At 39.8% G+C, this 25,561-nt stretch overlaps 1 protein-coding gene across 4 annotated transcripts; it reads right to left on the bottom strand.

Moving 5' to 3' along the window:
• On the bottom strand, positions 1-25,262 carry OS9 (OS9 endoplasmic reticulum lectin). Of its 4 annotated transcripts, none has more exons than XM_039865821.1 (15): positions 25,063-25,262; positions 24,455-24,631; positions 23,559-23,622; positions 23,352-23,428; positions 23,067-23,165; positions 4,987-5,197; positions 4,767-4,868; positions 4,458-4,558; positions 4,209-4,260; positions 3,429-3,517; positions 2,929-3,204; positions 2,480-2,666; positions 1,404-1,568; positions 1,115-1,227; positions 1-797 (listed from the first exon to the last, which is right to left on the bottom strand). In XM_039865821.1, the coding sequence occupies exons 1-15, from the start codon at positions 25,222-25,224 to the stop codon at positions 672-674; spliced, it is 2,001 nt and encodes a 666-aa protein (XP_039721755.1). In that variant the 5' UTR covers positions 25,225-25,262; the 3' UTR covers positions 1-671. The 4 variants fall into 4 exon arrangements, with proteins under 4 accessions (XP_039721755.1, XP_039721756.1, XP_039721757.1 ...); XM_039865822.1 differs by having other exon boundaries at positions 4,767-4,865; XM_039865823.1 differs by lacking the exon at positions 1,404-1,568.
• Between the last annotated feature and the right edge of the window lie 299 nt (positions 25,263-25,561).

Here is a 25,561-nt window from a genome sequence, read left to right as displayed (position 1 = left end):
TTGATGGAGCAATGGTCCAGTTTTTTATTTAGAAACCTGATTGTTCAAGAACATGGTGGGTGAGTCTGTACCCCACCCTTTCACTGGATTGTGTCAGAGGTGATGGGCAACTTTCTCCCATTTCCTCAGCAACAGAGGACGGTTCCTCAACTCAGAAGCACAGATTGTAGGGAACAGTGTGGAAAGGGGAAAAAGCAGGAAATCCCAAACCAATGCAAGGGAAGGGGGTAGGTGACTGTGAACAGCGGCAGGGGCGGGAGCAGGGACCTGCCTCTTAGGGGCTGCTGCACAGCTCATGTTTCTTGCTTCTCCTGCTCTACTCCACTCCAAAGATCTTACTGACTCTTTAGTTAGGAAGGGGAAAGGAGACTAGTTGGGGAACATAAAGGGAAAGTTGGGGAGGCAAGAAAGGGACATAGGGAGAAAGAAGCCTGGGAGAGCAAAACTCACAGGCCTGGGCGGTCTTCAGGGCAGCTCTCAGCAGTAGCAGCAGCACTCGCCCCATGGCCCCTCCACACCTCCAGCTGGGCCCCCAGAAGTCCACAGCTCAGCTCTACTCTGTTGTTTTGTCTTCAGGGTCCCAGGGAGTAGGAGATGGGTAGGGAGGCAGCAGGGCAAGCCTAGGAAGACTCTGGATTCCTTGGCGAACTCAGTTGATGGTAGTGGTGATCTCAGAAGTCAAACTCATCCAGGTCCCCAGTGCCTTCCCCGCCTCGAGGGCCCCACACCCGGCGGTAATTGCTCTCCAGATCTTTCTGCCGCTGCTGCTCCTTCTGCGCCTCTTCAGCTCCCTGCACCTAGTGGTGGGGAGTGTGGGGTGAGCTGGAGTGCTGACTGGTGAGCCCAGGGAAGCACTGGGCACTGGAGGATACAGGGACTGGCAGCATGGGGAAGGCAGAGATGAGGCACGCGCACTTCTTACAGGCCCCTTGCTGAGGGCCCGAACACCCAACTGCCAGAATCATCAGCCTCTCTTACAGGTGAGAAAACTGAAGCTCAGAAAGTGGTGAGGCTGGGATGTACCTGTGTGACTAAACCATGCTCTCAACACCACAGTGCACTAGAGGAGGGGGCAGGCTGGAGGTCCAGGACTTGGGGGTAGGATGCCTCTCACCAAGATATTGAAGAAAATCTCCTTGAGGTTTTTCGTGTCCTCATCAGTCAGCCAACGTGTGTCCTCCTCAGTCCCTTCAGCCCCTGGTCGGACAATTTTAATCTCAATTTTCCCTAGAAAGGAGTGGGATAGGCAGTGAGAAGAGAGGAAGTGGGAGGGGCTTCACTGCAGGTCCTCTGCCCCCCAGGTCCCCAGCAGAGGTTTACAGTCCATCTTGACCCAGCCCCTCCGCTTCAGGCAGCAAGCCCTTCCAATAGCTCTTAATCCGGCCCCACCCTCCAGGGCCCACCTTCAGCTGTGAGTCCCTCCCTCTCCAGCAGCTCTTTCACCAGCCCCTCGATTTGTTTCAGCTGTGGGTTTTCCCGTTTCATCTCGAGGACTGTCAGATCCTGATTGGGGCCTCCGTGATGGAGCTTGGTGACCCGGACCCGGACTCTGTGCTCAGGATCCTCCTCTTAGAGGGGGAGACACACAAGGAGACACAAAGCAGAGCAGTGTGACTCCAGGGTTAGGGGCTGTCGTGGTCAGCTCTCTCTAAGCCATCAATTGGTTCTGGCAGTTATTCCATCTCAAGCATGTAGAGTCAGGGCCCAAGATAAATTAGCCCCCCTCACCCCATTCTAGCCTATAGAGCTCCCTCGCCAACTGCATTCTCCTTTCTTCCCTCTGGACCCATTAATTCTGCCTAAAACCTACAGGAAAACAACTGTTTTCTGAAGCAAAAATCAGGCCACTTGGGCCCACGAAGTTTTAAGAAACGGGTTGGAAAACTGTGGTTTGGCATTCTCCATGTTGGTACTCAAAAGACACATCAGCGTTTACAGAGAAAGATGGAAGGTTTGAAGCTCGAATATTCCATTTGGAATGTCTGATCTCCACACCCATAGGACCCCATGGAATGGACACAAAGGGGTGCAAGAAGAAGGGATAACTTCAAGTCTGTCCAGGCAATTGGCTTATGAGCAGCTGGCTTCATGATGACAGCCTTCCAACTGGGGCCTCTCCTGGTGCAAAGTCCTAATTTTGAAAAGCTGCATCCCGCACAGATGTGTAGTCTTCAGCGCCCAGGCTCACAGTCACTCAGTTAATATCTACTGATCACCCACTATGTGCTGGGCAAAGTGCTAAGCACTGGGTGTATGGTAGCCAGTCAGACATGTTCTAGAAGCTACTTCTCAAAGGGTGAATGGGAGGTAAGCAGGCAAAAGGATGGAGGTAGTGGGAAGAAGGCAAGAGTGAGAACAGTGTTCCCGAACGAGGGAAGAGAACGAGTGTTCTCAGAATGGAAAGAACATGACGCCCTTTGGCACACACCAGCTGAGGGCTTAAGACAAGGGACTTGGCTTCTCAGCTGACAGCTCTCACCTGCTGGTCGGGGGGCAGGGGGAGGCTTTCTGGGGACAACCCTCCTCCTGTGCTTCTTCACCAGCTCTGGACTCTGCTTTTCCTCCAGCCTTTTGATGAGTTTGTTGAGAGTGGATGTCAGAGCCAGCATAGCACGATCACGCTCCGACTCCTTCTTCAGCCCATCTGGGTCCAGCTCCTTCTCAGTCTGGAATGCCCAAGAGGGGAGTGGAGAGTCAAGGGGCTGAGCAGTGAAGGCCAGGGGTCCAGGCTCTACAGAAGAGTCATGTAGAAGTCTCATACCTCTCTCTGTCCCCCCATTTTAACTAAACGAACAACTCAGAGGGCCCTGTCCCAGGCCCCATGCTGCACTAGGTGCTGCCCTTTGTTCTTTCAGTCCCTTGGCCTGACCTGCCCACAGGTCAGGAGCAGACAGGGGTGGAAGCAACAGGAGGAAGAGCCACACTCACCTCCTGGATGATGTTCTCCAGCTCCCGCTCCATGCCAGCCTTCACCTCTGAACGGAGCCGCTCTCGGTCTGATGGGAGCAGCATCCCTTCCAATTCCTTCTCAAATTCTCCCAGTAACTGACGTTCATCCTCATCTTCGTCTTCATCCTCATCGTCCTCCTCTTCTTCCACCTCATTCTGATGTTCTGTGTCACCCTTTTCCTTCACTTCTGCTTCCCTGTGAGGGACTTCTGCAGCATTGTCCGTAGGTTGTTCCTGGCCTGCATTTGGCTTCCCCTGGGTGGACGGGGATTGGGAGAAAGAAGGAGACGGTTGGAGTTTCAGTAAAGACACATGGTGGGGGGCAAGAGACAAACAGTGGCTGGGGGTGGCAGCAGGGGACTAAAGAAGAGTAAAGGCAGGGAGTCAGTATTATGGGGCCCAGCGCAGGTCTGGGGTGGTTCTTCAAATGCTCCCAAGAGGGAGGCAGATTCCACCCCTCCCTTGAGCAAGGCCCGTACCTTTTGTGTTCCACCTTTCAGCTCCTCAATCAATCGAATCAAGTCTGCAGGACTCCGAATGACTTTGACCTGGACATTGTTCTGAAAATCTGAGACGAAAGAATAGGAATGGATCTATTGTGTCCTAAATTCTATTTTGACTTCCTAAGGAGAGGAGTTGAGGAGACCAAGGGAGGACATGGTCCTTATCTCCAGGAGCTACCTGTCTGGTCAGAGAGATAGGGACAAACATACCCCTCCAGAGAGCACTGGCCTGAAGTGGACTCACAGGAGAGAGAAGGATGCTAACAAACTGCTAAGGCCCCTGCTCTTTCATGCACTGCTGAGGCTCTTCTGGCAATCACTCCAGTTTTTAGGACTCCAGAAAAGATTCTCAGGACAAGGGTTCCTCTTCCCTGAATCCTGTTCTCCTCATTCCACAAATATAAACATTTTTTGTTGACTCAGTTTCCGCATTCCACTGTGAACTAAAAATTCGTTCTCATTTAATCTCATAATAACCTTCAAAGGTAGGGGTGCTTAACCACATGTTATAGGTGAGGAAATGGAGGTTAAGTGAAATCGTCCAAGATTACGAAGTCAGCAAGTAGTGGAACCAATGTGTCTGCTATCTCCCTAGAAGAGAATTATTGTCTACAAAGGGTACTAACGCCTGTAAAAGTGAATTTGCTACTACTGATTTGGCTGTCCAACCTCCCTCTCAGTGTTTACTTCTACCCCCACCCCTGCCAACCCAAAAGTACATCCCAGCAGCAAAAGAGACCCGAAGGGTTCACCTACCGCCAGGAGAACCTGAAGCTGGATCTGCTGGCTCAATATCTGGTTCCTGCTCCTAATAAAGGGAAGAGGGCAGAGTCAAGAATGCAAGCTTGTTTATGCCTACCATACTCTTAAGGCAATGGTTCTGGGTATATCCTTGCATTCCTAGACAGATATAGGCCATCTCATAATGAATGACCTCAGGGGGCCCTCCACCCCACAGCCCAGGTTCAGCCTCATCAGAGAAATGGCGAAGAAGCTGGCTCTCACCTCAACCTGTACCCCCTCCCCTCCTGGGGCCTGGTCCTCTGGCTCATGAATCATCTTCCAGAAATCTGATTCCTTATTGTCATCCTTGGTTGGGATTGCACCTGAGATATAGAGGACAGGGAAGAATCTGAAAGGAGGGGAAAATGGAAGGAAGCAAATACAATGGGGACATTCCCCTCCTCTATTATTGAGGTGGGTACATCCCTTAGTACTTTTTCACCCCATCCCAACAGTTAGTTCAGGACACTAAGATTGGGAAAGGGAAGAAATGGAAACAAGTTTCACAGAAGAGGTGCAGCAAGGCCCTACCTGCTCTCTTTGTGGGTACGTCAGGCTTGGTCTCGCTCCACATTTGAGGGTCTAGGTCTTGTAGTTCCTCTATGATTTTATCTCCATACTGCTTTGAGTCTACTGAAAAACAGCATGCAGACAGAACAGGGACACATTCCTTTGGGCTCTTCAGTATTTTATCTTCTGCTTGTCCCTCCCCATGTCTCCCCTTCTTCTCCTTGATCTTTTAATTACTCACCAGCTTGCCTCTGGATGTAAGCCATGTACTCTTCCGGCTGCAGGGTGGGGTGACAGAGAATGGCCTGGGGAGCAGCACTGGGTGCAGGCCGGAGGAGAGGGTGGGGGCAGAGCCGCGGAGTCCGAATGGTCAGTACATAGGAGCAGGACAAGGGCTCATCCACACGATCGATGTAGTCCCCGGAAATACCAGCACCTTCGTCACAGAGGAACTGCCAGGGCAGAGAGGATAAGTGTAACTACCACCGATAATTACCTTTAGTTATTAGAGCTGACTTTCATTAAGCACTCATTGTGTGTCAGATACTATGCATATATTATATATATGGCACTTTACACATGTTAACTCACTTAATCATCACAAATTAGTATTAAGATCTCACCTCTGGGGCTCAAGAAACTTAGGTTTGAGGCAGTTAGAGGACTTGTTAGGTTGACCAGCTGGTAAGTGGTAAAAACAAGAACTGAACTCAGGCAGCTTAACTGTAAGTAACCAGATGATTTGTTTCACATTCTTGCTTTATGTAAATATAGTATGTATATATCTATACATATTTGATAAATATACATATATGTTTAATATATATGTTCCTTGTGTACATGTATGTGTATACAATAAAAACTGGAAACAGTTATAAGATCTTTACGTTATTCAGAAAGAGAGTAAAGACATCAATTAATGTTAGCCTTTGATAAATTAAGTATGCATCATTGTAATTTCTAAAGTAATTATTAAAACTAAAAGAGAGGTCCCATTTCTGGAATGGCAGCATGAGGAGCTCTGCAGACCCACTCCTCCTAGTGGAATTCCATAAATGATGAAAATCTTTAAAAACATAAATATTTTAAATCTCTGGAATTTTTCCTAAGGATATAGAACAAATTAAGAAATATCTGTTACTAAATCTTGAACAGCAAAAGTTTGTGGCACTTGGGCCATGACCTGCTCCCTTCCTCTATGCCCCTAACCCCACCCCATATCTAAATTAGACAGATGCTCCAGGAGAATGTGGTAAAAAAAAAAAGGGGTGGGGGGGTTTCCATTCCTTCTGCATCCAGTCAAGGGATATGGTACTTCACCAGGAGGAGCAGGCTACCAATATTTCTCACCTTTCCCAGCTCTAAGTTGTAGACTAATTCCTGGTGAATGTGGTCAAGAGCTTGAGGACTCGCGTCCTCCATCCAGCCCCACTCAGCACAGAGGCTGTACCTTAGATGCAGCAAGACAGGAATATCAGGGCCCTAATGGCTCTAATCCCAGATCAGTAATAGGGTGGAGGTTTTACAACAGAGATGCAAACTGAGAGGGCCAGAGGCTATCACCCCTGCCCAGTTCCCAGATTATAAAACAGGAGTGTCACTCAGAGAAGTGGGTCACTGTCCCTGACACCAGCTCCAGAGCAGGGGCTTACGTGATTTTGCCCGGGGGAAGAAGCAACCCATAAGAACAGAGAGCTCTTACGCTTCCCCCAAAGCAACTGACTTTATATGAAACAGTATAGGAAAGTTGAAGCCTAAGGGCACCCTCAAAAAAAGAAAATGGAGATTTTGGTGGTAAACAGTTCAGAAAAGGCTGGTAGCTCCATTAAAGCACAAGCTAAACCAGAGGCCAACCAATTTAACAGAGAGGAACAAGGAAAGACACAGCAATTAAGAGCTCTCCTGAGGTCAGAACAAACCTAAAATATTTTTATAAAAAACAAGCCTTGTAAAGGAACCCAAATTTAATTGGATCAGATTATCAAGCAACTTATGCCTCATATGTCAAAAACTATAGAGTAATCAATCAGCCAACAATTAGTGGAGCTTAACAGGTGGGTATGATACCAGTATAGGTAAAGAGCTTAATAGATCAGAGAATCAAAGAGAGCCCTGTGGAGCCAAAGATTGTGCCCTCAGGGGAGTAACATGAGAGGCTTTATATTGCAGGGGAAATGGGCTTCACTAAAATAGTCCAAGTCACTAAAGAAATAAACAAGCAAACAAAAACAAGTCTTGTGGTGGAGGCCAGGTATCAGTATCTGGAGCTGCAACAATATATTACCTTAAATGTTCATTTTTCAACAAAAAAATTATGAGGTATGAAATATGCAAAGAAACAGTTAAGAGGGAGCCTTACATAGGAAAAAAGCAGGCAACAGAAAATGCCTATGAGAGGGCACGGATGTTGGAGTTCATAGAAAAACAGTTTAAAGTACTCCTTATAAAGATGTTCAAAGAACTTAGAATTTAAATTATACAAATAATTTAAATCTGTAGTCAGAATTTAAAACTGACCACAATGGAATGATATTAGATATCAGTAACATAAAGAAATTTAGGGAATTCACAAATATGTGGAAATTAAACAATATACTCCCAAGTAACCAGTGGGTCAAAGAAGAAAATCACAAGAAAATTATAAAATACTTTGAGATGAATGAAAACTATGACACAACATATTAAAACTTAAGGGATGCAGCTAAATCAGTACTCAAAGGAAAATTTTACCTGTAAAATGATTAAATATTAAATATTTAATATTAAAAAAGAAAAAGACCTGAAATCAATAACCTAACCTTCCACCTTAAGAAACTAAAAAAAGAAAAGCAAACTAAACCCAAAACGAATAGACGGAAGGAAATAATATAGATTAGAACAGAAATTAACTAAAATAGAGGATAGAAAAGCAATGGAGAAAATCAATAAAACTAAAAGTTGATTTTTAAAAGATCAATAAAAGTGACCAAACTTTAGCTAGACTGACCAAGAAAAAACGACTCAAGTTAGTACAATAGGAAATGAAAGAGTAGGCATCGCCAACCTCACGGAAATAAAAAGGATTGTAAAGGAATACAATGAACACCTATATGCCAACAAATCAGATAACTTAGATGAAATGGGAAAATTAGAAAGACACAAACTACCAAAACTGAATCGAGAAGAAACAGACATTCTGAATAGACCTATAACAAGTAAAAAGATTGAATTAGCAATAAAAAAAAACTCCTCGCAGAGAAAAGCTTGGGCCAGACGGGTCTCCTAGTGAATTCTACCAAACATTTAAAAAGTAATAAGCAGCAGTGCTTCTCAAACTCTTCCAAAAAACAGAAGAGAAAGGAATACTTCCCAACTAATTCTATGAGGCCAATATTACCCTACTATCAAATTCAGACAAAGATGCCACAAGAAAAGGAAGCCACAGGCTAAAATCTCTTATGAATATAGAACTCCCAAATCCTCAAATATTCCTAGTTAATGAATTCAGCAACATGTGGGATATATTCCAGGAGTACAAGGTTGAGATTTAAAACAAAAAAAAAAATCAATTAATGTAATTAACACACTATCAATAGAATAAAGGACAAAAACCACATGATCATCTCAATGGAAACAGAAAAAGCATTTGACAAAATTCAACACCTCTTTATGATCAAAACAGCAAACTAGGAATAGAAGAAAACTTCAGCAACCTGATAAAAGGCATCTATGAAAAATCCACAGCTAACATCATACTTAATGGTGAAAAACTGAATGGTTTCCCTCTAAGGTCAGAAAGAAGATGAGGATGTTTGCTCAGGCCATGTCTATTCAACATTGTGCTAGAGGTTCTGACCAAGGTAATTAAAACAAGAAAAAAAAATACAAAGTGATTAGATTGGGAAAAGTAGTTATCATTATTTACGGATGACCTGATCTTGTATATAGAAAAGCCTTAGGAATCCATTTAAAAAACTATTAGAACTACTAAATGAGTTCCATAGTTTGCAGGATACAGGAATCGATTGCATTTCCATACACTTGCAATGAAAAATCCAAAAATAAAATTAAGAAAAAAACTCCATTTGCAATAGCAGCAAAAAGAATAAAATAATTGGAAATAAATGTAGCAAAGTTAAGTATAAAACATATACTATGAAAACTACAAAACATTGCTGAAAGAAATTAAAAGAAATAAATGGAAAGACATCCAAGTTCATAGATTACAATACTGTTAAGATGGCAATATTCCCCAGATTCAATGCAATCTCCATCTAAGATCCAGTTGCTGTCTTTGCAGAAATTAACAAACTGATCCTAAAATTCATGTAAAAGTTCAAAGGACTCCAAATAACCAAAACAATCTTGAAAAAGAAGAACAAAATTAGAGGACTCACACTTTTAGATTTCAAAACCTGCTACAAAGCTACAATAATCAAGACAGTGTGGTATTGACATGAGGATAGATATACAGGCCAATGAAATAGAATTTAGAGTCCAGAAATTAACCTTCACTTTTATCATCATTTGATTTTCAATAAAGTTAACTCAATGCAGATATAGTCTTTTCAACAAATGATGCTAGGTGAACTGGACATCTACATGCAAAAGAATGAAGTTGGACTCTTACCTCAAACTACATACAAAAATTAACTCCATATGGATCAAAGACCTAAATAAAAAACTATAAAACTCTTAGAGGGAAATATAGGTTTAAGTTTTCAAGGACTTAGATGAGGCAGTGGTTTATTAGACATTAAAAGCACAAGTAACAAAAGAAAAATAGATAAATTGAAATTTATCAAAACTAAAAGTTTTCATGCTGCAAAGGACACCATCAAGAATGTGAAATGACAACCCAAAGTATGGGAGAAAATATTTGCAAATCATGTATCTGATAAGGGACTTGCATCCAGAATATAAAGAAATTTTACAACTCAAAAATAAAAAGACAAATAACACAATTTTAAAATGGGCAAAATATCTGAATAGATATTTCTTCAGAGAACATATATAAACTGCTAATAAGTATATGAAAAAATGCTCCATAAATAAATAAAGTGAATGTAAAAAAAATATATATATATGCTCCACATCATTAACCACCAAGGAAATGCAAATCAAAACCATGAGATGTTACTTCACACTCACTAGGAAGGCTATAGTCAAAAAGATAAAAACAAGTGTTGATGAGGATGTGGAGAAATTGAAGCTGTCGATTACTACTGGTGGGATGGTAAAATGGTGCTACTGCTTTGGGAAATGTGTAGCAGTTCTTCAAAGAGTTAAACATATAATTAATTACCATATATCTAGCAATTCAATTCCTTGGTATATACCAAGAGAAATGAAAACATATTTCCACACAAAAACTTCTTCATGATGCTAAAAGCAGCCTTGTTCATACAACCCAAATGTTAACCAACTGAGGAACAGATAAATAGGATAAGGAATATTATGTTTTTGGCAATAAAATGTAATGAAGTACTGGTACATGCTACATATGGATAATTTTTGAAAACATTCTAAGTGAAAGAAGCCAGACACAAAAGGTTACATATTGTACGATTTCATTTATATGAAATGTCTAGAGTAGACAAATCTATAGAAACAGAAAGAGTAGAGGTTGTGTAGAGTGGAGGATGGGATTAGGAGTGTGGAATGGAGAGTAACTGCTAAAAGGCAGGAGATTTCTTTTAGGGTGATGACAGTCTTCTGAAATTATGGTGATGGTTTGCACAACTCTGGAGGTATACTAAAAAAACACTGAATCGCACATGAAATTATATGGCATATGAATTATATCTTGATACAACTGTTATTTAAAAAAATAAATAAAAGAAAGTGCATAACTTCTTACTCAGACAAGAGAGGAGGTGGAATGATTAAGACAAAATAAAAAGCAAGAAAGGACAGAAAAAGAAACAGAAACAGTGGAACAAAAGAAAGCACAAATTATTAGACATAAACCCAAATATATATGTGTGTGTACATATAATAATTAAAATTTTTCAAAATACAACTATATCCTGTTTAGAGAATACATTTAAAACATAAGAATGTAGAAGGATAAAAAAGTATGAAAAAATGCAGTAAACAAATAACTCAATGAAAGCTGTTATAGCTATATTATCACACAAGAGACTTTAAGAAAATTACTAAGATAAAAAAAGTCAATTCATAATTTTAAAAAGTTCAATTTATGAGGAAAATAATTTAAATTACACATAATTCTTTATCTTGCTTCTTGTCTGTCTCTCCCATGTAGAACAGGAATTTTTGTCTGTTTTGTTCCCTGAAATATCCCCAAGCAACTAGAACAGTGCCTGGCACATAGAAGCACTTAATAAACCTTTGTTGAATAAATTAATACATAGCCCCATGATACATAAAGCAACAATTGACAGAAAAATAATGAATACATTGAAAGAATAATAAAGAATAACAGACAAATCCATAATTATAGTGGGAGACAAATCAGTAAGGATACAAAAGATATGAACAGCACAATTAACAATCATGACCTAAAAGAGATACAGAAAACACTGTACTAACAATAGAGTACACATTCCTTTCAAGCACAAAGAAACATTTACGGCAATTGAAATATATAAACCATATAAGTTTCAACAAGTTTAAAAGGACTCAAATTAAATAATACCATAAAAAATATTATATGATAATCAGGCAACTTGAAAATATTGAATATTTGATGATGAGGAATTACTGTTAATGTTTTAGTGTGTATGGCATTGTGCTTATGTTTTAAAAAGAACTGTAATATTTTAAGGATATAGAAATATTTATAGATGAAATGATATAATGTCAGTACTTTGCTTACAAATAATCTGGGAGTTAAGGAGGTAGTGGAGGGAGGTAGGCAAAGGGATAGATGAAATGAAACTGGCCATATTTGTTACAGTTAGATGATACACAGGGGGGTCATAGTAAAGTTACCTCTGATTTTATATATATTTGATTTTCCATAATAAAAAATTTTTAAAGATAATCTTTAAATATAAATAACCTGTGTCCAGAAATTATACTTTTAAGATATATTTATACATGTACATATGTATAATGTAATAATCTTTTGTGATAAAAAAATGGGGGAAAATTTCAATCACTACTGTACTGGTGACAAAATAACAGAATATTCATATAATGGAATATTATGCAGATGTAAAAACAAAAACTCTAATGTACTGCTACTGAATCTCTAGGAATTATTGTTAAGATATATAAAAACAAGATGCAGAACATGTTTAATATACTGTATATTGTGTGTAAAAGGAAAAGGAAATAAGGACTTCAAGTCATAATTGCTTATTAACACACAAAGAAAGGTTGGAAGGACACATGATAAACCGAGAGCAGGTTTGGGGATGGTGAGGTGAGGAGTGGGTGGGAAGGCACAACAGGAACTGAGCAAATGAAAGGTAAGTTTGGGAGGGAGAATTTTCATTGCACATCTTTTTATATTTTCTGGATTTTGAATCAGGAAAAGTGTCATCCTTTTGAAAATTCGATAAAGCAGCTTAAAATAGCCATAAAAAACTTGTAAGAAGTATCTAAAGTAGTACTTGGAAAGAAATTTAGAAGAGCTATATTATATAAAAGGAAAAGCTGGAAATGAATGAGCTAAGCATTCATTTCAAAAAGTTGAAAAAAGAACAGCAAAATAAACCTCCAAAAAAGTATAAGCAAGGAAAATAAAGACCGAGTGGAAATTAATAAAATCGAAAGCAAATAAAATAGAGAAACTCGACAGAGCCAAAAGTTAGTTCTTTGAAAAGACTAATGAAACTGACCTCTGGTGAGACTGACCAATAACAAAAGATCAAGGCAAAAATAACCCATGGGGAATGAAAAGAGGGATCTAATTACAGACTATAAAAATAGAAGGATATCATAAACAACTTTATGACAATAAATGTGAAAAATCAGATGAACTAGACAAATTCCTAAGAAATATAACTGACTAAAACTGACCCAATTAGAAATAGGAAACCTTGAACAGTCCTAAAACTACTAAAAAAATGAATCGGTAGTTTCAAATCTTCACACAAAGAAAATCTAGACCAAGATGATGTTACATGTGAATTCTAGCAAACATTAAAGTATTAAAAAATTGCAAGTCTACGGCCATGCCACCCTGAACAAGCCTGATCCCGTCTGATTTCAGGCCTGGTTAGTAGTTGGATGGGAGATCACCTAGGAAGACCAGGTGCTGTAGGCGTAAAAATTAAAAATGAGGGATTGTAAGCCAACAAGTTCTTTGCAATCTGTGAGGTCAACCAAGGGTTCCCTCGCCTAAAAAGAAAAACAAATTTTTTTTAAATTGCAATTTACACACCTTCAGAGTACAGAAAAAGTGAGAACATTTTTGAGCTTATCTTTTGAAGCTAGCCAAACCTATTTACCAAAACATGATAAGGATAGTACTAGAAAGTCAGTCACAGGAATGTAAAGTACAGCATAAGGAATATAGTCAATAATACTGTAAAAACTATGTATGGTGTCAGGTGGAAACTAGCCTTAAGATGGCGGGGGGTGGGAATCACTTAGTAAGTTATATAAATATCTGACCACTATGCTATACACTTGAAACTAATATAATATTGAATGTCAACTGTAATTAAAAATTTAAAAAAAAAATTTTTAAAGACAATCTAGAAGGAAAAACTACAGATCAGTATCTCACAGGAGATACACAGGCATACCTTGTTTTACTGAGGTTCACTTTATTGAGCTTCGCAGATACTGTGTTTCTTAAAAACTGAAGGTAATGTCCATCACCAGCAAAAGATTGTGACTCACTTAAGGCTCAGATGATGATTACCATTTTTTAGCAATAAAATATTTTAAATTAATGTATGTACATTGTTTTTTTTAGACATAATGCTATTGTACAATTAATCGACTATAGAACAGTATAAACACAACTTCTTTATGCACTGGGAAACCAGAAATTCATGATTCTATTGTGATACCAACATTATTGCAGAGTTCTGAAAGGGAATCCATACTATTTCGAGGGCATGCCTGTATACAAGAGTCCTTTGTAAAAGGTGAAAAGATTAAGAAGTATAAATTGGTAGTTACAAAATAGTTATGGGGCTATAAAGTACAGCACAGAGAATACAGCCAATAATACTATAAAAATGATGTATAGTGCCAGGTGGGTACTAGATTAATTGGGGGAATCACTTTATAAATTATATAAATGTCTAAACACTGTGCTGTACACCTGAAACTAATATAAAATAATATTGAATGTCAACTCTGATTGAAAAACAAAAGTTAAAAAAATAGAGTACTTTGAAAAAGCAGCAAACTGAATCCAGCAAGATATGAAAGGGACGGGCAAGAATAATGCATAAGATCAAACTGGGTTCATCTCAGGAATGCAAAATTGGCTTAACATTAGAAAATCAATAAATCATTTAATTTCAAATAGAAGTTTGTCTAATATTTAGGATACCGATTAAGTACATTAGTTTAAATCAGTTTCATAAATACTTGAAATCAATAAATACTTGAAAAGATGATCATTAAGAATCAGTGAAATGCAATTTAAGTTCATAATGAGATACAATTACACACCTAATAAATTAGTAAAAATGTAAAAGTTAGATATCAAATATTGGCCAGGATATGTAATGTTGAAAACACATACATTTCAATAAGAATGTAAATGGGAACAAAAACTTAGGATAATATTCTGTATTGCCAGATAAAGTAGAACATGGATTCACCTTCATACCCTGTGACCCACCAATTGTATTATTCCCAGATGAAATTCTCTCCTATGGAATTCTTGTACTTTATATTAGGAGATAGTGTTATAGTGAAGGGTTAAAGAAGCACAAATTAGTAGTTGAGAAATGGTCACAGGGATGGGGAGCACAGCATAGGGAATGCAGTCGGCAGTAATGTAATGGCTAGGAGTAGAGCCAGAGGGGTGATAGAGCAATTGGGGGAATTATTTCATAAACTATATAAATGTCTAACCAATGTACTGTATAGTTGAAACTAATAATAAAATAAAATGCTAAAAAAAAAAAAAAGAATGTTGTTCATAGCAGAGGTTTTTGGTAACAGCAGAAAACTGGAAACAATCCAAATATCCACAAAAGGTCATTTGGATGGATAGATGTTGATGAACTATACAAAGGAATACCACACATGCATGTAAGTGGATGCACTGCAGCTACAGACATGGACATGGATGAATCTCATAAACAGAGTACTGAGCAAAAGAAACAAGTCCCAGAAGACTTCTGTATAGGTAATGGTTGTTTTCATACAATATGATGCCATTTGTGTAAAGTTCAGAAAAAGGCTAAATTAAATGGGATGCATACATAGGTGGTGAAACTCTAAAGAAAGCAAAGGAATTATCCTCAAAGTCGGAACAGCAGTTACCTCTGTGGTAAAGGGACAGAGAGGGATGTGGTGTACAGGGGTACAGAGGAGCTTTCAAGGTACAGTCAGTGTTCTTCTATAACTTAAGGTGATTAGATAAGTATTTCCTATTATTTCTTCTACATACAAGTATGTTTTATACAGTTTTATGTTTCACATAAATTTTTTAAATATGAATAGGAACAAATCGTCACAATATTAAAGTGTAAGAGGAATAATTTACCATGAAGATATCAGAATTCTGAATTTATATGCACCTAACACAGTCTCAAAATACATGAAGGAAAAATTAACAGAACTGCCAAATCTACCATTATAGTGAAAAATTTAATATGCTCCTTTCAATTGATTGGGCAACTGGACAAACATTAGTAGAAAATTTGAAAAACAGTTATAGTCTTGAACTGAATAATTACAGAAAAACACATGCTTTCAAGCATGCCCAGATCCTTTATTTAAAGATCTTCACAAAGTCTCCAGAATCACCAAAAGAATCAGTGACACAATGGCATAAAATTAGAAATCAATAGCAATCATATAAAACAACAGAAATAAAACATATGTGTTTAGAAAAATAATCATAATCCTAAGTAAGTTCTGAAGCAAAGCACAAACCACAATGAAAATGGAAACGCCACATATCAAAACTTGAGAGATGCAACCAACATAGTCCTTAGAGTCAAGTGATTAGGAAAGGAGAATGTAAGGGAAACATGCCACAAAAGTAGTTGGAAGAATAGTGGCAACTCCTATCAGGACAAAGGGTTAATCTCTCTATTAGACGAAGAGCTCTTATAAATTGAGGAGAAAAAGATCAACAACCCATTAGGTAATTCATTTGAACAAAGAATTTACATGGTTGAAAGAAGAGTAAGGGAGGAAAGGGAGAAAAATAGCTTTTAAATAAGAATAAGATTACATATCTCTTCCTAAGAGAAATGCACATTAAAACCATACTAGGAAATCATTCTCCCTCTGATGCCTATCTGATGATGGGCCAAAATCCATCGTTTAAAAATACATTGGGCTGGCATAGCTATAAGGAAACCGATATTCTCATACACTGCTGGGTAACTTTACAGTACATATAAAAACGACACGAGTCTACTTCCAGGAATTTAATCTCTATATACTCTGTAGGTATAAAGTTATTCACTGTAGCACTTCTGTAGTAATAAAAAAAATTAAAACAACCTAAATGTCCACCGACAGGAAACTATTTAGACAAATGATGGTACAGGTGTATAAGAGAATAACAGAGACTATAAAAAAAAAGAATGAGGAAGCTTTTAATACATTTATTTGGAAAGAGCTCAAAGATATATGTTTATATATGCATTAAAAAAATTCTGAGTATATAAAAAGGAGCTAACAATGGTTACCTTTCTTATGCGAATGGGAACAGGCTGATAAGGGGAAAGGTATGTTAAGACTTTCTGTATACTTTTTAAGCATTTCTATATTTGAGTTATGAGAATGTAATATCTAGTCAAAAAATTAAATATAGAATTTTTCAAGTGTAAAAAAAAAACCCCAAGAAGTTAGAAAGAGAATACAAAGAAAGAAGGAAATAAAAAAGGTAAAATAATGAAGATGTTAGGGAAATAGTAAACAGACAATAGAAAGGACAAACAAAGTCAAAAGGTGACTCTTGGACTAATAAGACAGACAAATCTCTGGCAAGACAGATCAACAAGAAGAGAAAAGACAAAGTCGATATTAGGAATTAAAAAGAGGATATAGTTTCAAAAACATTATGAAAAAGAAAACACTAATACATTTGAAAATGTAGACAACTAAATAATGGCCTATGAAATTATAATTTACTAATGTTTCATGCATAATAAACCTAAAAAAAATCTTATAATCATTATAAATATGACACCAAAATTAGATTTTATCAGACTTAAAAATTTTTGTGCATAAGGAACACTATTAAGTGATTGAAAAAGCAATCCATGGAATGGGAGAAAATATTTGTAAATCATATATCTGATAAGCAATATCTAGAATATATGAAGAACTCCTACAACTCAACAATGAAGAACAAATATCTCCATTCGAAAATTGGCAAAGGATTTGAATAGACATTTTGCCAAAGAAGATATACACATGGCCAATAAGCACATGAAAAAATCCCAGCATCATTAGTCATTAGAGAAATGCAAATCAAGACTACAATAAGATACCGCTTTATACCCATTAATATGGTCACATTATTTAAAAAAAAAAAAAAAAGAGGAAAATAACAAGTATTAGAGGAGGTGTGGAGAAACTGCAATCCTTGTGCATTGGTAGTAGGAAGGTAAAACAGTGTAGCTGCTGTGGAAAACAGTTTGGCAATTCCTCAAAAAGCTAAATGTAGAATTACCATAAGGTATACTCCACGCCCAGATACATACCTAAAAGAAGTGAAAACGACTCAAACAGATACTTGTACACGAACATTCATTGCAGCATTATCCAAAAAAGCCAAAAGGTAGAAACACCAAGTGTCCATTTATCAATAGATGAATAAACAAAATGTAGTATATACACATAACGAAATATTATTAAATATTCCATGAAAGGAATATATCATAAAAAGGAATAAAATTCTGATATATGCTACAACATGGTTGAACCTTGAAAATATTATGCTAAATAAAATAAGCCATACACAAAAGAACAAATATTATATGACTCCACTTATATGGAGTACCTAGAACAGGCAAATTTATAGAGATAGAAAGTAGAAAAGCTGCTGGGGAAAGGAGGAAATGGGAAGTTACTCTTTAAGGGGTACAGTTTCTGTTTGGGAGATGAATGTTGGTAATGGTTACACAACATTGGTAAAGCACTAAATAACTGTATTTAAAAACAATTAAAATGATAACTTTTATGTTATGTATATTTTACCATAACTTAAAAAAAATAAAAACAAATAAAGAATGCCTATATGTAAAAAAAAAAAAGACATTGAAAAAATGAGTGTTGGATTAAATTCACCAATAAAATATGCACTCCCTGTAACCCAATGATTCTACTTCAAAGTATTTCCCTGGAGAAACTCTTTCACGTTCACAATGAGACCTACTTTCAAGGCTATGTGTGAAAGTGAGCTGAAACCCTACTGATTCTCAGTAAAAGAATGGTTAAATAGACAATGAAACACAATGCAGCCACTAATATCATTGAACTAGATATCTCCAGGTAATGCCACAGAATGGCAAAAAACACTGATTTGTGAAAAAGCAAGTTGATAATACTGATATATAATTTTAAAACACAAAACAATATGTATTGTCTATGATATGTGTATCAGTAATAAAAGCATAAAGCAAGTATGGAGATGTTTGTGGTTGTTTCTATAAAGGAGGGAGAGGGAAGAAATGAGAGGCTGGTCTTTAACCTATATCATTAGTATCTTATTCTTTTATTAAAAAACCCAGAGATCTGAAGAAAATATGGCAAAATGTTAACATCTGTTTAACCTGGCAGTGAATTTGTGGGTCTCTATGACATCATTTTCTCTATGTTTAAAATGTTTCATAATTAAAAATTAAAAAGGAAAAAATTCCTAGATCTCTCTGAAATCTTACATAAGAATTGAGATAGGGATCCAAGTTTATTTAATTCCAGATGGCTAGCCAATTTTTCCCAAACCCCACAAAAACTATACTTTTCCCAAACACTATGCACACTGTTTCTAATGAGGCATTGGGAAGATGGAATGTCTGCCCTGGAGTGAGGGATTTACTCAATCACATAGGCAATGAACTTGAGTTGCCAAAATATGAGAACTGAAAAAGAGAAGCAACCAGGCTGGAATGCTCTCAATTTTCTGTTACTGAAATTTCCACACTCCTCAGGAAATACAAAACCCTTTCATTTTAGCTACAACCCTAGAGCCCCCATCCTCAGGATAACTGCTCTCCTGTGTTCTGCATCCCAGCCCTGTCCACATTCTCTTCTTGTTCCTTCTCCTGTACCTCAACCTCTCCTTCTTTCTACCAGGTCCACCTAACAACATTTAAACGTGCTCCCCTCTTAAAACACACAACAACCAAGTAGCACCCTCCCCAACACCACAGCCACTCTTTAGTGCATGCCTTTCCCTCTCCTTCCTATCTAGACTTCACCACCCCACTGAAACTGTTCTAGCAAAGATGGCCATTTGCCTCCGCTATTAAGTTCAACCTAAGGTCTGGGCAAGGGTGATTGAGAATAGAAGACAGGAATTTCCATCTGGTTCCAGTGCCCACCATCTGAATTTTTATTTCTATGTGCACACTTTGCTTTTATTAAAATAATAAATCTCATGATTATGCTCAAGCAGTTTTAATTCTCCTCTTCCCTGAAGGTTCAGATGTAGTCGACACCGTGGACCAGTCCCTCCTTGAAACATGTCCTTCCTGAGTTCCATGTCACCATAGTTTCCTCTCTGGCCTTTTCTTGGCTGAGCCCTTCTGCTCATGCTTTCAGTGATGGCTCTTTCAAAGTTTTGTCCCACTTTTCTCATTATATACTGTTTCTTTGGGGGAATTTTATCCATATTGTGACTCCAATTGTAACCAATATGTTGATGACTCCCAATCCTGTGTGTTCAACTCAGATCACTCTCCTGAGCTCCAGATCCCCAGATCCAACAGCCTCCTCAGATATCTCTGCTTAGATGACTGCAGCCACTAAAATCATCCTATTCAAAACCAAAATCATTTTTCTTTACTCAATCTACTCCTCTTCCTACTATACCTATCTCAGTAATAGGAATCACCATCTATTCAGTTGCTTAAGCCAGAAACCTGGGAATCTTACTTTATAACTCCTTATCCTTCAATCATCTTACTTTATTCATCTTACTTTATTGACTTCATCCCTTAAATCTCTCCAGAAATTCACATTTCTTCATCCCCAGGCCACCCTGGTTTTCTCACCTGAATTGCTGCAACCGCATTCTAATTGGTTTCCCAATCATTTACTATACTCCAGCCAGAGTGATCCTTCGAAACCAAAACTGAAAATGTCATCATTCTGCTTAAAACACTTCAGCGGCTCTCCCTTGTTTCTCAGGTTGTCCAAACTCCTTACCATAGCTACAGAGCTTCATGACCTGTGACTTGTCCCCTCTGGACAACTGCCTAGTCTCTTCAAACAACCTCCCAAACCCCTTTCCCACAATTCTCTCCAGTCACTGTGAACAGCTCTCAAGTCCTGAGACAGGCCATTTGCCTTCAGGTCTTTTGCACTTACTGCACCTTCCACCTGGGATGCCTTCTTCTTCTCTCTCCCACTCCTCTACAGCTGCTGGACTAACTCCTTATTCTTCAATCATCAGTCACATCAAATGTCACTTTCTTCCAGGGACCTCTCCTTTACCTAGAATTGATTAGTGCCTTCATTGTATGCTCCCCTACGATATGTACTTCACCTGTCCAAGTATTTATCCTGCTTGTTGAGGCTATTTAATGTCTGAGAGCAGGACTTGGTCTCTCAGTCATCGTTTTATCCTCAGTTTCTGTTATATAGAGCTTGGCACAGGGCATATGTTCAATAGATAGGAGGAAAACACAATCTTTGCTGTCAGCTCTTGGCCTACCGAAGTTGCAAAGTAGTATAGAAATAAAGAGAATATGATGAAGTGCTATAATAGATTACATATGTGTGGATGCGTGTGGGTTGCTATGGTCTGAATGTTTGTGCCCCCCTTAAAATTCATATGTTGAGATCCTAACCCCCAATGTGATAGTATTAGGAAGTGGGGCCTTTGGGAGGTGCTTAGGTCATGAGGATGGAGCCCTCATGCATGGGATTAGTGTTCTTATAAAAGAGACCCCAGAGAGCTCCCTAATCCCTTCCACCATGTGGAGATACAAGAAGTCTGTGACCTGGAAGAGGACCTTCACCCAACCACGCTGGCACCCTGACCTTCAACTTCCAGTTTCTAGAAATGTGAGAAATAAATTTCTGTTGTTTATAAGCTACCCAGCCTGTGGTATTTTGTTATAGCAGCCCAAATGTACTAAGACATGGGTACATGTGGATGTGGATGTATGTATATGAAGCACTGAAGGAAGACAACTAACTTTCTGAGTTAGCCCAGAAAGTTCACATTTGGACTGGCTTGTCATTCATTCCATTCATTCACTGAATAATTTCTGGGTGCCTACTTGGTACCTACACTGTTCCAGGCACTGAGGATATAGCAGAAAATAAGACAGATATTGTTCCTCACTACCTGGAGCTTATTCTGGTGGGGGCAGATATAGTAAATTCAAACAAGTAAGATGATTTTAGGAAGTGACACATCTTTGAAGAATATAAAACACTGTAGGCATTTACAAGGATAGAGAAAGAAAGATGGGGGCAGAAGGGTGCACCTGAGTGTGTGTATCTGTGTTCCTACATCAGGTCTCCCTCTGGAGGTGTCACAGGGATATATAACCTGAAAGAGGGGATGGAGCCAGCCTTTCAAAGACCTCAGGGAAGACAGCTCTAGGCAGAGGGAAACAATGAGACCTACTGGTTCAAAGAAAAAAAAGAAGGTCAATGGAGCAGAAACACGACGAGTATTTACATCTCCAGGCCAGACCTGTCCCCGAACTCCAGAATCACAGAGTCAACTACCACCTAGATATTGCCACAGGGATGTCTGATAGGCATCTTGGCCTTCATATGCCCAACACCTCCCACTTCCAGTTGCTTAAGCTAAAAACTGGGGTCATACTCGACTCCACCCCAAATCCAATCCATCAATATATCTTATTGGCTCTATCTTCAAAATACATCCAGAATCTGACTGCTTCCCATTACCTCCACTGCTATCACCCTAGTCTGGGTTGAAATATTTGGATCTTCCTTTGAACAAGCAGAATCATCGAAGGTTTTCCAGGACTGAGCATAGAAGTAACACATGCTTATAGTGGTATGTTGGAGCCAGCTCACACCAGTTCACAAGAGCCAACTAGGAAATTTTCAGTAATGTTGCAAGATAGTTGATATCATGGTGATAGCATGAACTTGGCCATGGTGGGGATATTTACGCCACAGATACTGGCAAACTTTATCAAAATCAGGGCTCCCCTCTCCTCTCCCCTTACCCTATCCTCATGATCTGGGTGTTCAACATTTACCAACACACAACTACATGTGCAAATGCGTATTACAGAAAGATAATTCTTGTCATGTGGTTCTTGACAGGTGTATATGTTTGTAAATACACATTGGAATCAGCTAAGGAATTTTTCCCACCATACATCTGCCTGCCTGTCTGCCTGCCTGCCTGCACTCAGTAAAGACCACTAGATCAGGAACACTTGTTAAAAGGCTGTTGGCAGTGATGCAGGTGAGAGATAAAGGTACCAACATAGACAAGAAGAAGAGAGTTATGAGAGAAATCTAGAATAGAATGAATAGGCTTTGATATTTACTCTGAGAGAAATAGATTCCTTTCTTTCATATCACTTCTCTGTAATTACAGACTCATTTCTGCGGTTCTTTTGTTAATATCTGTCTTCCTTTCTAGACTATGCATTCTATTGGGGCAGGGGCGGCAAGTTTGCCCACCACTGTATCCCCAGAGCAGAGCCCATTAAATAAAGAGCCATTAAATGAAGAAAGGAGGACAAAGCAAAGGAGAAGAAAGAGTCATTAACGACATTCAGGTTTCTAGTTTAGGTGACAGAAAGAAGAACCATGGAAATAGAAGTAAGTGTGGTTGGGGGTTTGGAGAAGACGATTTGGGAAATGCTGACTAGAAGTGCTTCTGAATATCAAGACAGTGACACCCAGCTGGGCAACTGGAAATAAGAGTCTTAAACATAGGGTTTAAGGTGACAGAGAGACCTTTACGACCGTAAAATACAAACCTTCCCTCTTCCATTAAAATCTGAATTGTCACTGAGGAAATATCAGCTTCCCTCTTTCAGGACTCACCCGAACCTCGGCCTCCCGGGGCCTCCCATTGAGGTCGCACTTGGACCCATTGACATAGGTCTGGCTGTGGTAGCGTTTCAGGCGATGCTGCTTGGAGGCCTGGGGAGGACATCAGGCAGGAGGGAGGGGGTGTGAGAAATACAGCAAGGAGGAAGAATGGCACATTGTCCTAATGGCCACCAAGTCCCAAGAAACACATCAGCTAATTCTAACCCTCCCCTTTTTGTCAGGGCTCTTAGTCTGCAGCCAGGACCCCTTTCTTGCCCAATCCCACACTGCTGCCACCTTGGCTGTTTCATCATCCCAGTTGAAAGCCGATTGGTAGTAGCCGAGATAGAGGACTTCACCTTTGATCTCTGAATCTGCAAAAGAAACCACAATGAATCATGACTACTCCCTTCTAAGAGGACTAGGAGGAAAGGGGACTGGGGAGGGAGGTCACCTTCCATGACAGGTTGCTGAGGGCTTAGGGAAAATGTAGAAGTGAGTCACCTTCCATGTGATATTGCTGGATGTGGCGTCCATAACAAAATTCATATGTCCACCAGTCCTTGGTCTGACAATAAAAAAATAAACAATCAAGAGGATGACGTGTAGATGTCTCTTCTTGGAACCAGAATCTCTCCTGGCTCCAAGACACATAACCTACCATCTTCTCATCTCTCTCTGCTGCCACACTCAATACATCGGATTCTTAGTGAGGAGGGAGGGCTGTTTTCTTCTATGACTCAGAGAGATACCTCTAAAGTCTGTTTTCTACCTGTGGGCTTTCCATGCTTCCCTTTTTAAAGATTTTTTTAGAAATCCTTTTTTGCTTCCCATAAAGATAAGAAATGGTATTCTTGAAGCACTCAGACCAGGGAAACATAAAATATTCAAATATTAATTGAACTTCTACATTTCCTGTGCTGTTCTAGTCACTGGAGATATACCTATGAACAAGATAAATTCTCTGACCTCATGAACTTACATTCTAGTGCTGGGACTCAGACCAAAAATAAATACACTGATTATTTAGTTAATCAGATGATTTCAGATTATGGAAAGTGGCACAATGAAAACAGGATATTGGGGCAGAGAGTGATAGGGGCAGGGGGTGACTTTATCAGGAAGGCTTCTTTAGGGGAGTGCCTCTCCTACCTCACACTGTCCCTCGGTTTTGGTTTTACCCTTATTTTGAGATCTTCTATCCTAACCTTCCTCTACATGTAGCAAAGTGTCATCAATGGTTGCAAGATTCTTTGCTTCTTTCCTGTCTGTACATTATGTCTACTCCTCCAATGGCCTTCTTAACTCTGACAGGTCCTCCCCATTCTGTCCTACGCACTGGCACTCTGGTTCTCAGACAGTTTCCAAACCCTCATTCTATCCATCCCAGTCCCTTTCACCTTCAGCAGGCAGGGAGCATCTTTCATTGGGTTCAACAACTCAGGGATCCCAGGCCCTTGGTAAGCAGGGGCCTCCTCCTCTCTTTCACGCTGGAAGTGAATAGCTCCAGCTGGGAGGCGACATTCATAGCGCTGTTTGTACTTAGAGGAGACAATCACCACGTCTGAAGCTTGGCTCTGGGAAAGAAGGGAGAGTTGGGGGATAGAAAGGCAAAGAGAGGTTAGGATCAGGCAGAACAACGAGATCTCTCTTCAGATCCCGGGGAAAGTCCCCGTCAAGACAGAGTGAGCCACAAGTCGTCCAGCTCCGTTTGACGGGTGAAGGGAGAGGGCACTCCCACTTCTCCACTGGGGCGGAGCCTGGGGAGAGGGGGTGTTTTGATCAAGAACTAGAACCTGATGCCGACAGCCGGAAGCCTCACCCCCTCCCAGTCTCCGGCCCCGAAGAAATGGGTCTCAGTCTGCGATCCTCAGGAGATATAGTAAAACTCCTACTTACTCTTCCCGATTCTCCTTAAGCTCCCGCCGCAGATCCACAGCTGCCCTTCTTCCTCTTCTTTCCCCACTTCCCCTTGCCCCAGACTCTCGCCCGCTCTCCGCCTCCTCACCTGCCCTCCCATGACAGGCAACGGCAGGATCTCAATCCCATAACGCATCTCACTCAGCTCTTCCAGGTTCAGGCTCCCGACACCGCCAGCGAGACTTGCAGGTAACAGGAACCCCAAGAGCAGCAGCCCCAACAGCTTGGACAGCAGCGTTTCTGCCGCCATCTTTCGTTCCCCTTCTTATCCCGAACTCCTTCCGCCCTAAACCTGGCAGCGGCCTCACCACACCCATTAATGCTCCAAGGCTCATTGGCTACATGTTCTGTCCCTCTCACGTACCGGATTTCCATTTGTAAACGACGCTCCAAAGCCCACGAGGAGGTGGATCACGATTATTGGCAAAAATCACGCACTGTGTGAGATTGGTCCGAGAGGCCAACCAATCATTGACGAGACCAGACCCCCTCCCACCTTCTCCCAGTTCTAGAGAGGCGTGTATGTGCTGGGTCCTTTTAAGCAGTTTGTCTCTGTATTCGCACAGCTGTCTCCTACATCTCTTGTT

The sequence above is a fragment of the Pteropus medius genome, unplaced genomic scaffold (assembly GCF_902729225.1).
Source record: "Pteropus medius unplaced genomic scaffold, Ma_sr-lr_union100, whole genome shotgun sequence".
Lineage (NCBI taxonomy): Eukaryota > Metazoa > Chordata > Mammalia > Chiroptera > Pteropodidae > Pteropus > Pteropus medius.
The sequence above is the reverse complement of the archived record's forward strand: the minus strand, read 5'-3'. Positions and strand labels throughout refer to the sequence as shown.

What these genes read in the sequence shown, in the direction of transcription:
- OS9 (XM_039865821.1), bottom strand. Translation starts at nt 25,224, where the DNA reads ATGGCGGCAGAAACGCTGCTGTCCAAGCTGTTGGGGCTGCTGCTCTTG. An exon ending in CGTACCCACAAAGAGAGCAG is followed by an intron (nt 4,559 to 4,766) that starts GTAGGGCCTTGC and finishes TCTATATCTCAG; the next exon opens with GTGCAATCCCAACCAAGGAT. An exon ending in AGCTTCAGGTTCTCCTGGCG is followed by an intron (nt 3,518 to 4,208) that starts GTAGGTGAACCC and finishes CTTTCGTCTCAG; the next exon opens with ATTTTCAGAACAATGTCCAG.